This window comes from Sorghum bicolor, chromosome 9 (genome assembly GCF_000003195.3).
Source record: "Sorghum bicolor cultivar BTx623 chromosome 9, Sorghum_bicolor_NCBIv3, whole genome shotgun sequence".
NCBI classification, from domain to species: Eukaryota; Viridiplantae; Streptophyta; class Magnoliopsida; order Poales; family Poaceae; genus Sorghum; species Sorghum bicolor.
Window position 1 is genome coordinate 56200567 of NC_012878.2, and position 13094 is coordinate 56213660.

Sequence of the window (13094 nt, forward strand, 5' to 3'; positions counted from 1 at the left end):
ATTTTGTTAATGAGAAATTTCCATCCATACTAATGTTAACAAGCAAAGTCTAAGAGTTTGCATAGTTGCTGGACACTACGTGTGTGGTGACCCCACGGTTCTAAGGCGGCTCAAATCGGTGCCACAAGTGTGACATAAATACAACAAGAAATCAATTGACTTTTCCTATGGCTGCCGGACATTAGTGGGCAATCAAACAATGACTATTTTTGTGTGGGGTTGATGAAGTTTTGTTGTGGCGAACGCTGGCGGGCAACTAAACAGCCCCAAACACCACCATCAAGGAGATAGCGATGTATATGATTCATGAATCTTCTGAAAAAAGTACACGCACTCCTCTTACCAGTTCTGAGAACGGGTGTGAAAGGAAAACCTAACGCATCCTTTTTCATGCTTAAACTATCCTTAACTCGCCTTCATTATGAGGTCATTCTTTAAACTGAAGAGGAGATAGCTGGAGGTCGGCAGCTTGCTGCCAATGCTTGGCCTACCTTGCAAAGTCATCGTGCCATCTGAACTGAATAAAATGTTGTTTGGGCTTAGGCTATGTTTAGTTGTGGTTTGTCCTTATTTGTAAATTGGAAGTCCAAGTCCAAAGAAGTTGACACATCACTTCGATTACAGCAGCCACAAATTGGACTATTACCGTGTGTTTGGTTGGGGGTTGGATGGGTTGGGTTGGATACAACCCAGTTTTTGGAGACGAAGCTAACCTGTCTAGTGTTTGGTTGCACTTTTGCTTTTGGGGACGGAGCCAACCCGTTTCAGTGTTTGGGTGAACGATTGGGGACAGTGCGGCTCAGTGTTTGGTGGGAGTCAACCCGGTTGGAGCGGCCAGTAGCGGAGCCAGGATTTGAGTCTTGGGTATTCACTTGCTAGTGTCTGGTGAATCGTTATTTAGCTGTTGCCTCTAATCTTATGACTGACGTGCACCCTCATCAGTCTCCATGTAGACATAGCATAGAGATAGCGTCATTTAGCTGTTGCCTCTAACCTTATGACCGACGTGCGCCCTCGCCAGCCGCCATGTAGGCATAGCATAGAGATAGAGGCCGCGCTCGCGTTGCACGTCCCGCGCTGCCAGGAGCTTAGGACACCGGGAACCAGCAGTGCCGCCACCACGTCATGCTTGGTCGGCTAGGGTTAGAGATGTAGGAATGAGGATTATGGAATTGCCTCCTACTCATGCCTCGTTCACTCACAAGAAAAAAATACTTTTATTATACATGTTGCCATGTGCATATTCTGATTTATCTCGAAAAAGAGTTTAGAAACAAGATATGATTTGTACTAATATTTGGTGGCATGAGTCAATATGTATGTGGTCTGAAGATAAATAATTAGGTTCTCTTTGCAGAAACAACAAAATAAAATAATTTCAGTAATCGAGCTAACATAGAATCTGTGTGGAAAAATGAATATAAGGATAGATTAAAAAGAATGAAAGAAAATTTTTATTTGCTAAATATAGAAATGCTAATATATTTGATATACATATATATAAATATACCTATATACTCAGTGCATAAAAAAGTTGGGTATTCCTGGGAATACCAGGAATACCCGGTGTATCCGCCCATGGGAGCGGCTCCGTCCGCCAGATTTTAACGGACGAGTCCAACCCGCATCTGAGAGGAATATTCCACTCTAGAGTCAACTCAACCCTCACATCCTTCAACCAAACAGCCACGGGAACAGTTCGCTCCGACTCGACTCGCCCCGCTCTCCAACCAAACACACGGTTAGAGACCATGAAGATTCAATAATCAAGAGTGAATCGACCAAGGCCTGTTCTTACTTCTCCACAGGCCTCCCTACTAGTGTAACAGTGTGACCGGCTCTACAGCAGGTACCCAAGGACGGTTCAAAGTTCAAACCCCCCATGACCGCTGCAGAGACGGAGCCAAAATTCAAAGGAAAGCAAACAGGCAAATCTTTGGCTATCTCTCTGGATTCGCGGTCCTTTTTCCCGTTTCCTGAGACACCCACGATTAAAGCAAAGCAGCTGCCGGCAGGCAGGCAGAGGAGGAGACAGAGCCAAGCAAAGCCGTCTCTGACTCTGTGACTGTGCGTGTGTGCTGCTCGGTCATCACACACAGCGCAAGCGCAGACGAGAGACAGAGTACAGACACCGTGCATGCGCGCATGCTCCGCGTTCAAAGACAGGCCAGGCAAACAAACCGGAAAGAGGAGCTTCTTTCGCTACGACTACGTGGTCCTGAAACAGTGAGATATATACTATGAACCATGTCCATGCATGCAAGCCAATGGTGCACGGACAGGCACGGTCGGTCGTCGTGGCCATGCTTGTGTGAGCTGTAGAGCATTGGAACTGCCATCGGCCATCGCACAGAGCAGCCTGAGAGATTTCAGTGATGGATGGAGCCATATGGAGAGACAAGGAGCTGAGGAGAGGGAGCTAACACTAACAGCAGCGGCAACCGGCAATACAATCAGCAACGCTAAACAATCTTGAACCCAGAACATTTCAGTTCAGGCCTCAGGGGCTCAGGGCAGCCAACGAAGATTCTCTTATCTCTGGCAGGTGGTCCCCCATGCCATGATGGGTCTTCCTCCGTCTGGTGATTGCTGATGTGACACGATGGTGTGCTTTGCAGTCGCATCCGCTTGATAAGACTGACATCCGGCTCAAAGCAGTCCGCTAGTCCAACAACACTTGCAGTTCCAGACAGACAGAGGAGAGAGTAGTGTGCCTTGGTAGCAAGCAAGCATACAAAGCAGTACAGTACTGTGCAGGCCGGAGAAAAAGCAGAAATAATAGCTGACAGCCAGCCATTGCTGCCTTCCGTTCCTTTGGCTCCTTTCCTTTGCGTACAGAGCTACCAGTGCCTCCGCTCTCCCTCTCTCCTCCTCCCTCCTCTCAGCTTCCTCCCATTTCTCCTCAGCGCGGCTTCTTCTCCGAGTTCGTTGCTCCTTTGGAAGCCCGGCCAGGGCGGCTCGGCTGCAAGGAGAGACGACGGCGGCAATGGCGATGGTGGACAAGGGAGGCGACGCCTCCGAGTTGGCCCCGGACATCCATGGATTCGGGGAGATCACCAGGATGAGCAGCAGGTCAGTTACTTGCTCGTCCTGCTTCTGTCATGCAGTTGCAAATATTCGTTTGCTTTTCATCATGGCGTGAAGGGAGAAAAAGGGCAGTAGGAAAGGATATGCATGGAGCTATGATTTGCCTGTGAGTTCTTTAGAACAAATTAAAGGTTTGAATGTGCATATGTAGAATCAGTTGCATCCTTTTCTTTTTCTTGTGATAATAATGCTGAATGTACTAGCTAGGGTTAGCTAGATTTGTTTCCTGCATTGTATCAACACATTCACAAGGCAGCAGATGCATCTTAATAAATGTAAATAAAAAGAACAAGGTAGGAGATGCTTGCATGGCTAGAGTAGATGTTGATGATTCTTGGTTTCTGAAGCCCTTGGCTAGCACTTATACAACTGCTGTTTTGACAAAAGGAAAAGTTGAGTCATTGAGTGCAAAGTGTTGATTTATGAAGGAAATAGTTTAGGACACAATCCCTAGCTAGCATCCAAAAACACTACTACTCAACTGAAGTGGCTAGGGATTTAAGTTTCAAATACATGTAGCTGTGAATTTGACCGTTTAATTTCATCTACTTGCCCTGTCCCTGTGCCTGATATACAACATCACAATGAGTACATTTGTGGATCTTTTTCTAGTAACTTCCCTTTAGTCAGTAGGCCTTGTTTAGATGTGAATACTTTTTGTATTTCGCTACTATAGCATTTTTGTTTGTTAGTGACAAATATTGTCTAATCATAAATTAACTAGAGTCAAAACATTCGTCTCGCGATTTACAGACAAACTGTATAATTAGTTTTTGTTTTCGTCTATATTTAATGCTTTAGGTATGTGCCGCAAGATTCGATGTGATGGAGAATCTTGAAAACTTTTTGGTTTTTGAGGCAAACAAGCCTAAATGGAACACAAAGACCTTTTTTTTTTGGTTGTTGTTGAGATGAACATTGCACAAGAGTAGAGCAGCACTGTACTCTGGTCTACTCCGTAGTAGAGCATGCATTGGTCTCTGCTGGAGTGCCTGGCGTGTGTTGCATTGATGCCTTGCTGCCGTACGGACTACAGAGTGCCCATAAATTCGTTCAGTTGTGTCATGTGTGCTAAGATTTGTGTGGGCCAATTGGGCCTTAATGGCAACCGAACCAATTGCCTTTGCCTTTTCTCCTGTTACACGATCTGCACGTCCTACATATGGACCTTCCTGTTTGGTCCTTTGCCGTGCAATCAATATCAGCAATCATATCATATCGTTGCAAAGGGCAAAGGCGCAAGTGCAGTGGTACGAGTACGTGCCTCTCTCTCTGCCTGCCGCCCCACTCGGCTGTGATTTGACCACACTATTTTAAGATTGGAAAATAGCTTAAATTTCTAGCATATTTAGTTGTCTGAAAGGCTATGACTAAAAATACTGCTAAAAATATTATTCACGGATTTATTATGAGAAAAAGATCATTATTGAACACTACTAAAATGGTGGAGTTCTCCTAGTGTTTTTAGTTAGTAATAAAACATTACCACTAGTCAAACACTAGGGAATCATCATTAGGAGACATTTACTAGGGAAAGTTTATACTAAATTTTAAATGCTAAAACACTAAGAGAACTCCATATTACTAGGAGAAATTGAAAAATCTGGTTGTGGAATGACCGAAAGATTTGTCAGATAAGATCAAACAAACGTTTACATTTCTAACGTGTGTTCGACGATTGATGTTAGTGCTACTCCCTCCGTCTCTCATAAATAGATACTCTCTCTGTCCCTTATTGATTGTTGTTATGGAGTACTCTAACTTTGTCCATGTTCAGAGCTTTTGTTGTGCACCTCGACCCTCCCACTCTCCACATTCATAGACTCTATGTTGTACGTCCATAAAAAGATAGAGGAAGTACAATATTATTATAAAAATATATTTAATGATCTATCTCAAATGAATAAATTATGTAACATAGATATTAGTATGAATTAGTCTGTTAGTTCGTGCTGGTGCCTAGTCTGCCACTGCCCATCTGTACTGAATTCAATTGAAGGCCCAAGCAGTTTTGTTAACAGTCCTGTCAGTGCTTAAAATACGCTAGATAGGTCCATTGTCATTTCCACGTTGTTACTATTGTGGTCGAAACGAAATGATCGTCGTTGAGCGTTGAAAGTCACCAGTTTGGCCCATTGTCGTTAAAAATCTGTTGTTTTACCATTCAACGATCCTAGTTAGTAAAATTTATATCTTTATTTTTTATGTTTTTCTTTTTGATTTACAATCTTGTGCCCTCTCATTCCGTCATTCGATTTAGGGCTTGTTTAGATGCAAAAAGTTTTTGGATTTTGACACTGTAACATTTTCGTTTTTATTTGACAAACATTGTCTAATTATGGAGTAACTAGTTTAGAAGATTCGTCTTGTGATTTACAATTAAACTGTGCAATTAGTTATTAATTTTATCTATATTTAATACTTCATACATGTGCCGCAAGATTCGATGTGACGGAGAATCTTGTAAAGTTTTGAGTTTTGGGGTGTATCTAAACAAGGCCGAATCTAAGATTTTGACAACCTTTGTTTTGGTCCTGTCTGGATGTGTCATCTCATTTTCTCTCCCCTGCATGCAATGCAAATTCCAGGCCGCCGCCGTCGGAACTCCATGGTGGTCAGTGGTCACTGATGTAGTCCAACCCAAGGCGTCCACCCATCGGCAGGCGCCCCGCGAGACTCGTTCTCCATGTGAATTCAAGTCTGTGCGTGTCGTGGAGCTGGAGGTGGATGCTTTGGTGGCGGAGGTGGAAGGACAAGGATGCCATGGTCACTGAAGCCAGCAAGCAAGCAAGCAAGCAAGCAGGGTGGGAATGAAGCCGTACGGTCCGGGAGCTGTATACATGCATAAAATATTTTTCCGTCTACCATCATTAATTGGTAATAACTGGTTATTATTAGCAACGGTGATGATTCTAAAGCCAAATGAGGAGGCTATATGGTTTTTGTTGCATTCACTAGTGCTCACCAACGCACGCACGCACGCCGGCGCTTTGGTCGCGACGGGGACCGGCCGGGTGGGGTGAGCTGCTGCTGCGATGACGATGAGCATGCGCGCGCGGGTGGGGGCGCCACGCCGCGCAGGCCTTTGCCGGTTCCCAGTTCCGGTGGCGTGGCCCGCGGGCGGGCGGCGCGGCATGGGCGCGCGGTAGGGCCTGGTGGACGCATGCGGCGTGCGCTTCGAGCGACGCGCGCGGCCGGGGATTGGCTCCGTGCCCCTCGTCCGTCGTCGCCGTGGGGACGTCCGACCGGCCGGCCGGACTGGACGCTAGCTGCTGCTCTCGTTGGATGCATGTGGCTGCAGTAGGCCAGCAGGGTGGCGTGGTTGCCAGACAGAGCCAGCGCCGCAGGGACGCAGCGGCAGCGCGCTTGCGTGCGGTACCCACCCGGTGGCAGCGCAGCGCAGCGCTCGCCGCCGGGTACACGCCGTGGCCGGCCGTGCTGCACCAGCACCAGCACCGCTGCCCCGCATGATATGCAGCTGCCACGATGCCAGGGCATACTACGCCATACGGGGAGGGACATTCCCTGGCCAACACGTACTTCGTGCCGTTGCGCGCAGATAGACCAAACCAAAGCCGGCGAAGGAATAAAAAAACTGACTTCTAGTTTAGGCTCTGTTTGGATACAAAGTTTTTTTAGAGTTTAAGATCAATACCATGGTTTTTTTAAAATACCTAGGTATTGAAAGAAAGGAGGTATTTAGATGTAATTAATTTGGAGTTTTAGAAATTACAGTTTAATAAAAACACAGCTTTTTTTGGAGTCTAGAAAACCTGGTCCGTCCACCTCTGATGGCACATCTCATTTTCACTACTATTTTTACTTTTTTAGAGATACATGCTTTATTTAACATGGAAGTATCAAATGCAACATATTGATGTGTAGCCAAACACGTCATGGCTTTTCAAAAAACAGAGAAACACTGCGGTTTCTAAATACTATAGTTTACATGCCTACGGTTTTTAAAACTCTGGTTTCGTAATACTAGTAGAGTTTTAAAAAACAGCAGCACCCAAAGGGGACCTTAGTATTTAAGAAAGAGAGAGGAAAAGAGTTTATCTGAACAATGCTACAGAGGCATGCACTGATGCACAGCCTCCACTGCATGGATGATGGATCCATAGCGCACTGTACATGACATGTCATCTCGTCGCGAGCAACGCAACCAAAGTTGCAAAAACAGTGCGACATCACACAGACACGTACTAATAACTGAAGAACTGGACCAATCGAAGTGGAGACAGACATCCATTAACAAATGCCATAACTCAAGGAAGAACGGTGTTTCAGGGATAAACGACACAGCCAATATCGACTGTCCTCAATGGGGCACACACACACCAATAAGACATCGGATCATATACAACCGAATATCCATGAAATAGTCTACCAAGTACCAAGTTTTGATGGCTGTTGATAGTCGCATCAGATCATTGTCTTTAAGCAAACAGTTCGGTACCGCTTTTAATCAATCACCAGCCCATCATACACTCTGAAGCAAAGTTTTGCAGGTCGCATCTAATCATCGTCGTCAAGGACACTTCGCCGCCTCTGAATCTGTAAGGCAAACAAGAGTTAACATGACTGCTAACTTGTTCTGACAACTAAGTCAGTTTCTTCTATAGAAGTCTACCCACTGTTGGAGACATGCACAGTAGCTTTGTTCAATATAAGCCAGATAAACCGATGCAAGAATAGTATATGTTCAAAGCTGATAAAATCCACCATGCTTTACATACCGTAACTTTGGTTTGCTTGTTTGTCTGGGTGTTAATTTGCTCTAGAAGGGAGATAAGCCTTTCTTCAGACACCTGTAAACCAAAGAATAACAGGAATTTATATGGTTGCTCTATTGACTTATTGAAGTACCAAAAAGCAAAGGGACAAAGGAATCTGTGCTTAACTATTACCTTTTCAGATATTCCACCAGTTTGGGCAGCTCTCAGCAAAACATCCTCCACCCCTCTTGCTTTGTCAGGTTTGACCAAAGCTATGCGGGAGACTGTCAAATTCATTGCAAAGATAAGCATTGTAATACGCTTCCTTCCTCCACCTCAACCGTTTACACTTAGCAGATTTACAGACACATTTGCTATTCAGAACATTTATTTCTAACAGTAACCATAGTCACAAAATTTCTGGGTCAATGGGGTCGAGGTATGGGGTCGCGGTACATGGTATGCTACTTGCGAGAGATTTTTACACTTTGGGTTGAAAATGAACCCATGAACCCGGGTCGAGGGTCGAAGGTGGTGAACCTGTTTTATGTGACTATGACAGTAACAGACATCTACTTCTGGAACAACATAGCTATTCTACCCCTGTGCAGAAACCTAAATTATTCATTCAAGAAAAATATGTCACGATCAACTACAACCAAACATCAACAAACAAATTGTACTTCAACATGATTAGTATTTTTCATTTGTTCGTATATATCGATGTCACCCAGATACAATTACTCTAAATATTTACACGAAGAGAGAAATTAAGAGACTCCAATAATCGCATAGCAAAAGAAATTTTGTAAAGCATTTCATCCAACTTTTGCAAGTAGACTCGCAGAGCTCCCTAAAAACACATAACAGTTTCCATGCAATGGAGGAAACAACTCGCTAAAAGATGCATCAGCCATTTGAATGTAAATGATTTAAAAAATGCAATAAGCACATAATACATGACTTCGATAACAAGAACTTACGCCTTTCTCTGGCTTCAGAAGATAATATCTGAGCAAGCATCATCTGTCGGCGTTCCTCAGCTTCCCTGATGGAGAGTTAGATTCAAAGACAATTCAGTATTCCCCAGGTTCCACAGAACATAGCTTGAGATGATGAGCTATAGCATGAGAAGATGGTGGAGGAATGGACCATACTGTTTCGCATCTTCCTGAGCTTTTTGTTGGCCCGCATTCTGCTGATTTGCCTAATTAAAAGTTAACAATTGATCAAAAGTCAGTAAACTAAGGAGCACCTGAACAAGCACTTGTGTTTGCAAGGAGATCTACACGTGACAGCTCAATTTATGTCATGGAGTTTGGTATCTTACCCCACCACGCTGTGCCATTAGTTCTTGCATCCTCCTCTGCCTGATAGCTTCCAACTCTGGGTCAGCCTGGCAAACAAAATTGTATAAATTCCACCAGAAGAAATGCAACAAAAGTATATGTCTGTGGATACTAGATAAAGCAAACTGTTCCTGCTTGTGCCATATCTAAAGCAAATCAATACATCTGGGCATCCTAAATTCCATTAAATTTAAGATATTTTCTTTTTCCTAGAAGACCAAGTTAAACAGAAACATGAAAAGACTTAAACCAGAAAAAAAAACAAGTTAACCAATACTGATTTATTTCAACAACTCCTAGAGTTCTTATTCAGTTGGGTGATTGATTGCGTCAAAATGACAGGGAAGCTATCACAAAATATCAGAGAAGTAATCTCTTATCTCTCAAAGGTAAAGGAAGACATGCTGAATTGCTGATATCAGATATGAAGGCACACCAAACATGACAGAAGAGATGGAAAAGAACTCTAACAAAATGATATCAGATATGAACATATTTTCTTGTTCTTTAGGATGTACATGTGCAAATACACGCCATGAAACATATCAGTATAAGCGTCAAAATTACTCTCAGTCTCAGCACGCTTACATGAGCAGCTCCAAACAACATCACTCCAGCTCATCTGTAAAGGTAACTTACCGCTATTTTTTTTCACCGTTATTCAATTACTTGCATTTGATAAACCAGAACAATCACTCAAAACAGCCTGTTTAGTCTTAAGTGCCAAAATATTGGGCGCAGTTCCCCTCGCCCTTTTTAAGAAATCAGACAACTAAAACCAGTAGGCGCCGAATCCGAGTGAGGCATTAAGCATAAGAATAGGGATCAGCATGAGTAAGTAATCAAAGAACGCAGCAGAAAAGGGAATCGCAGATCGCAGCCCATCAGATGCTTAATCTTCCCGCTCAAACAGAACTAAAACCCTAAGATTCAAACACTGACAGAAGTCCACAGATCATCATAACCAAAGAAACATAGGAATCCGAGCTCCAATCTTACCATCTTGCGCGCGCGCAGCGGAGATCGCAAGGCTCTTCACTCCGGACCTTCACTTGAGCGGGGACGACGTCCGCGGCGAGCTGTGGACTTGTGGCAGGAAACAGCGAATCGAGCCTTTTTCTTCTTTTCCGCGTGGGTGGAACGCGACCCGTTTTTGCTCTCGCCTTTCCACCCCCAACGTCCAATCACAGCCGTCCGATCTGAAACCTCTTCTCCACACCGTCCGATTGGAACATCCGCATCGCTTTTACTGGTCCAAATATATATTCCTTTTTTTTAGACGCCTCCACTTTCGAAGGCAATTTTCTATCTCTTTTATTTTCCTGTTTCCATTTCCACCCTCGCACCGCATCCACCGCGCCGCCGAGAGAGAGAGAGAGAGAGAGGGAGGACGAGGGTTTCAAGCGAAGCGAGAGAGAGGGAGGACGAGGGTTTCCGATGGAGAACGGCGAGGAGACGTTCGCCTCCCCAACCGCGGCCGCCGCGGACTTCGAGTTCTCCACCAACGGCGGGGACGGCACGCCCAAGCTCCACGACGCGGCGGACGAGATCGAGGCCCTCCGCGCGGCGAAGCGCGACCTGGAGGAGAAGCTCGATGCCGTGGGCCACGAGAACCGGTTCCTGTCCTCCGAGTCCCGCCGCCTCGAGGTCCTCGTGTCCCAGGCCCGCGAGGAGGTCGCCGCCGCCGAACAAGCCGCCGCCACCAATGAGAGCGAGGCCGCCACGCTCCGCGCCGAGGTCGAGCGCCTCCAGGGCCTCCTCGCCGCGGAGAAGGCTAGCCATGAGGAGGAGATGCGCAGGGGCGCGGGGCTCGGGGACCAGCTGCAGACCGCGTACCAGGAGAAGGCCGCCCTCGAGGAGGAGATCCAGACCCTGAAGGGTTCCGCCGCTTCCGATGGCAAGGGTGGGGAAGAGGAGGAATGTGTTTCGGTTGCTGCTACGGCCGGGACGCCTAAGGATGAGGGCGTGGTGCCTCCCGTACTGGTGGCTGCTGCGGCTGCTGGAGGAGCTGCCACGGCTGCAATCGCAGTGGTCTTGCTCAACCTCAAGAGGTAATCTGGTGGTCCGGTGCACGGGAAGTTTTGATCTGCTGCTATGGCCTATATGAGAATGGATTGTCTGTTTTGTCGTGCTACTAGTGTTACTGGACTCAGTAGTAGTATCTTCACTATCAGCTGGATAATAGATTAGAGCGACCTATATCGCAAGTACCTCTACTTTCTGCAGTTTTCCATGCTAATAAGAGTTGTGAACACAAATGAGAGAGATAGTGAGTTCTGGTCTGTTCTTTTGAAGTTGCATCTAATTCCAGACTTCGAATTATTATGACTTGGATGGTTTGTACTGTTATGCCTCGTGTCTCTAGTTGTTATCTTTGTTTGTGAAGTCTCATGTGGTGGAGATGTTGATGGCTCAGAATCAGGGTGCGTTGTTACTGGGGGTGAATAGCTTCTGGTTGTCTGTTTGACTTGGCAATAGTGAGGCTGTGGATTGGCTAGCCCAGAAAGTGTTGTTTATCATACCAATTTTCTTGCGACATTTGTTGTCAGTGTTTTCAGGTGGTTGATGAGCAAGGATGCTGTTTTGTTTAATGGATGCCTGGAAATGTCTTTAATTGCAAATTTGAAATATGTATGATTGTTTGCATGTCTCTTACTGCTTGATGATTGCAGAAATGTTTGTTGAATGATATGCTGACTGCTAGGCTACATCGCTAGTAATTAAAGATGTGCTGATTTGAATGGATTATCAAATGAATATATTTTGCGCATCAATGAATTTGTTATTGGGGATCCATGGATTTTTTAGCTGGGTTATTGCTTGGTGACTAATATTTGTTACTATTGAGCTATTAACTAATGTCTGGCTCTTTTTTATAAGAGAAGTTTGTACCTTGATTTATGTTCCTCAGCAAAAGATTTCATGCTTCTGTAAATGCTATTAGGTTGAGACTAATAGGCAAGAGAAATAAATAGACATTACGAATTTCATGGAGTCAATGTTAAGTTAGCAAATGAACTAAGTATATATTGTTCGATTAAAGAGGTAGAGGTCAGTATCTTCAAGTCTTTAGCAAATTAGTTCAAAGAGTTAAAACTCTGCACAATCTCTTATGTGCTCAGGTAATTGGAAGATACTGACCAGCACCTGATTGTTGATTGGAAGATACTGACCAGCACCTGATTGTTGCTTGTCTTTCATCCTGTAAAGATATCAACTAGCAGTATAGTGTATTGGTTCAAACAGAAAACTTTGTCTGTTGCTTTACTAGAATTAGTGGTGGGTTTTGTTTCAAAGTCATGTGGATGTTGTAATCACCATTTTTAGTATAATGTTACTGTATTTGAGATTTGAGATGAAAAGTTGTAGAAGTATAGCATCCCTTACATTTAAGCTAGGTCTATCCCACATTTTAATATTGATAACTGGTTTGGATACCCTTTTAGGCATCAAGTTTGATGTAACACATGTTTGTTTAGCCTTGTTTGGATATCCAAGTCAGATATGTCTGTTCCACTGGCAATAGGCATGTGCCTTTTTCTTGTAGATAAATAAATAGCTATATCTGCCTACCTATTGCTCCAGGCAATTCTTTAGCAATTATCATAGTCTTTGGGTTTATGACTGAATTGAGTGCATATTACTTAAAAGAATAGGTGGAAGTATAACCAAGCACTTCTAGCTTGTACGAATCTATCTGCACCTGATGGATGCCTGTGGTTATTCATTCGTCAAGTGTGTACACAGTATATCATATTGCTTAATCTCTTTGTGTAAAACAAGAAATAATGTGGCTTGTCTGTTTGTGGAGCACTGTAACTTATTGGTGGAGTTTATCTTATTCTGTCAGTCATTTTCTATTAGTGGATTCCCTGGAATGTCATAGTATTTGACTATTTGTGATGAGCAGCAGTAGAGTTAGCGTTTCGGAGCTTTAAGT

General features: G+C 44.4%; 2 protein-coding genes and 1 long non-coding RNA gene across 3 annotated transcripts; 2 read left to right on the forward strand and 1 right to left on the reverse strand.

The window, feature by feature from the left end:
- Nucleotides 2658-6037, forward strand: LOC110430174. Its single transcript, XR_002447478.1, has 2 exons — nt 2658-3072; nt 5676-6037. It is a non-coding gene; the product is annotated as an uncharacterized LOC110430174 (long non-coding RNA).
- LOC8069004 (DNA-binding protein DDB_G0278111) lies at nt 7309-10306 on the reverse strand. The gene is made up of 7 exons (XM_002441418.2): nt 10154-10306; nt 9136-9201; nt 8963-9012; nt 8789-8853; nt 7998-8089; nt 7827-7898; nt 7309-7644 (listed from the first exon to the last, which is right to left on the reverse strand). Exons 1-7 carry the CDS (start codon nt 10154-10156, stop codon nt 7606-7608), a joined length of 387 nt encoding a protein of 128 aa, XP_002441463.1. The 5' UTR covers nt 10157-10306; the 3' UTR covers nt 7309-7605.
- Nucleotides 10448-11533, forward strand: LOC8069005. Its single transcript, XM_002440131.2, has one exon. The coding sequence runs from the start codon at nt 10592-10594 to the stop codon at nt 11207-11209; it is 618 nt and encodes a 205-aa protein (XP_002440176.1). The 5' UTR covers nt 10448-10591; the 3' UTR covers nt 11210-11533.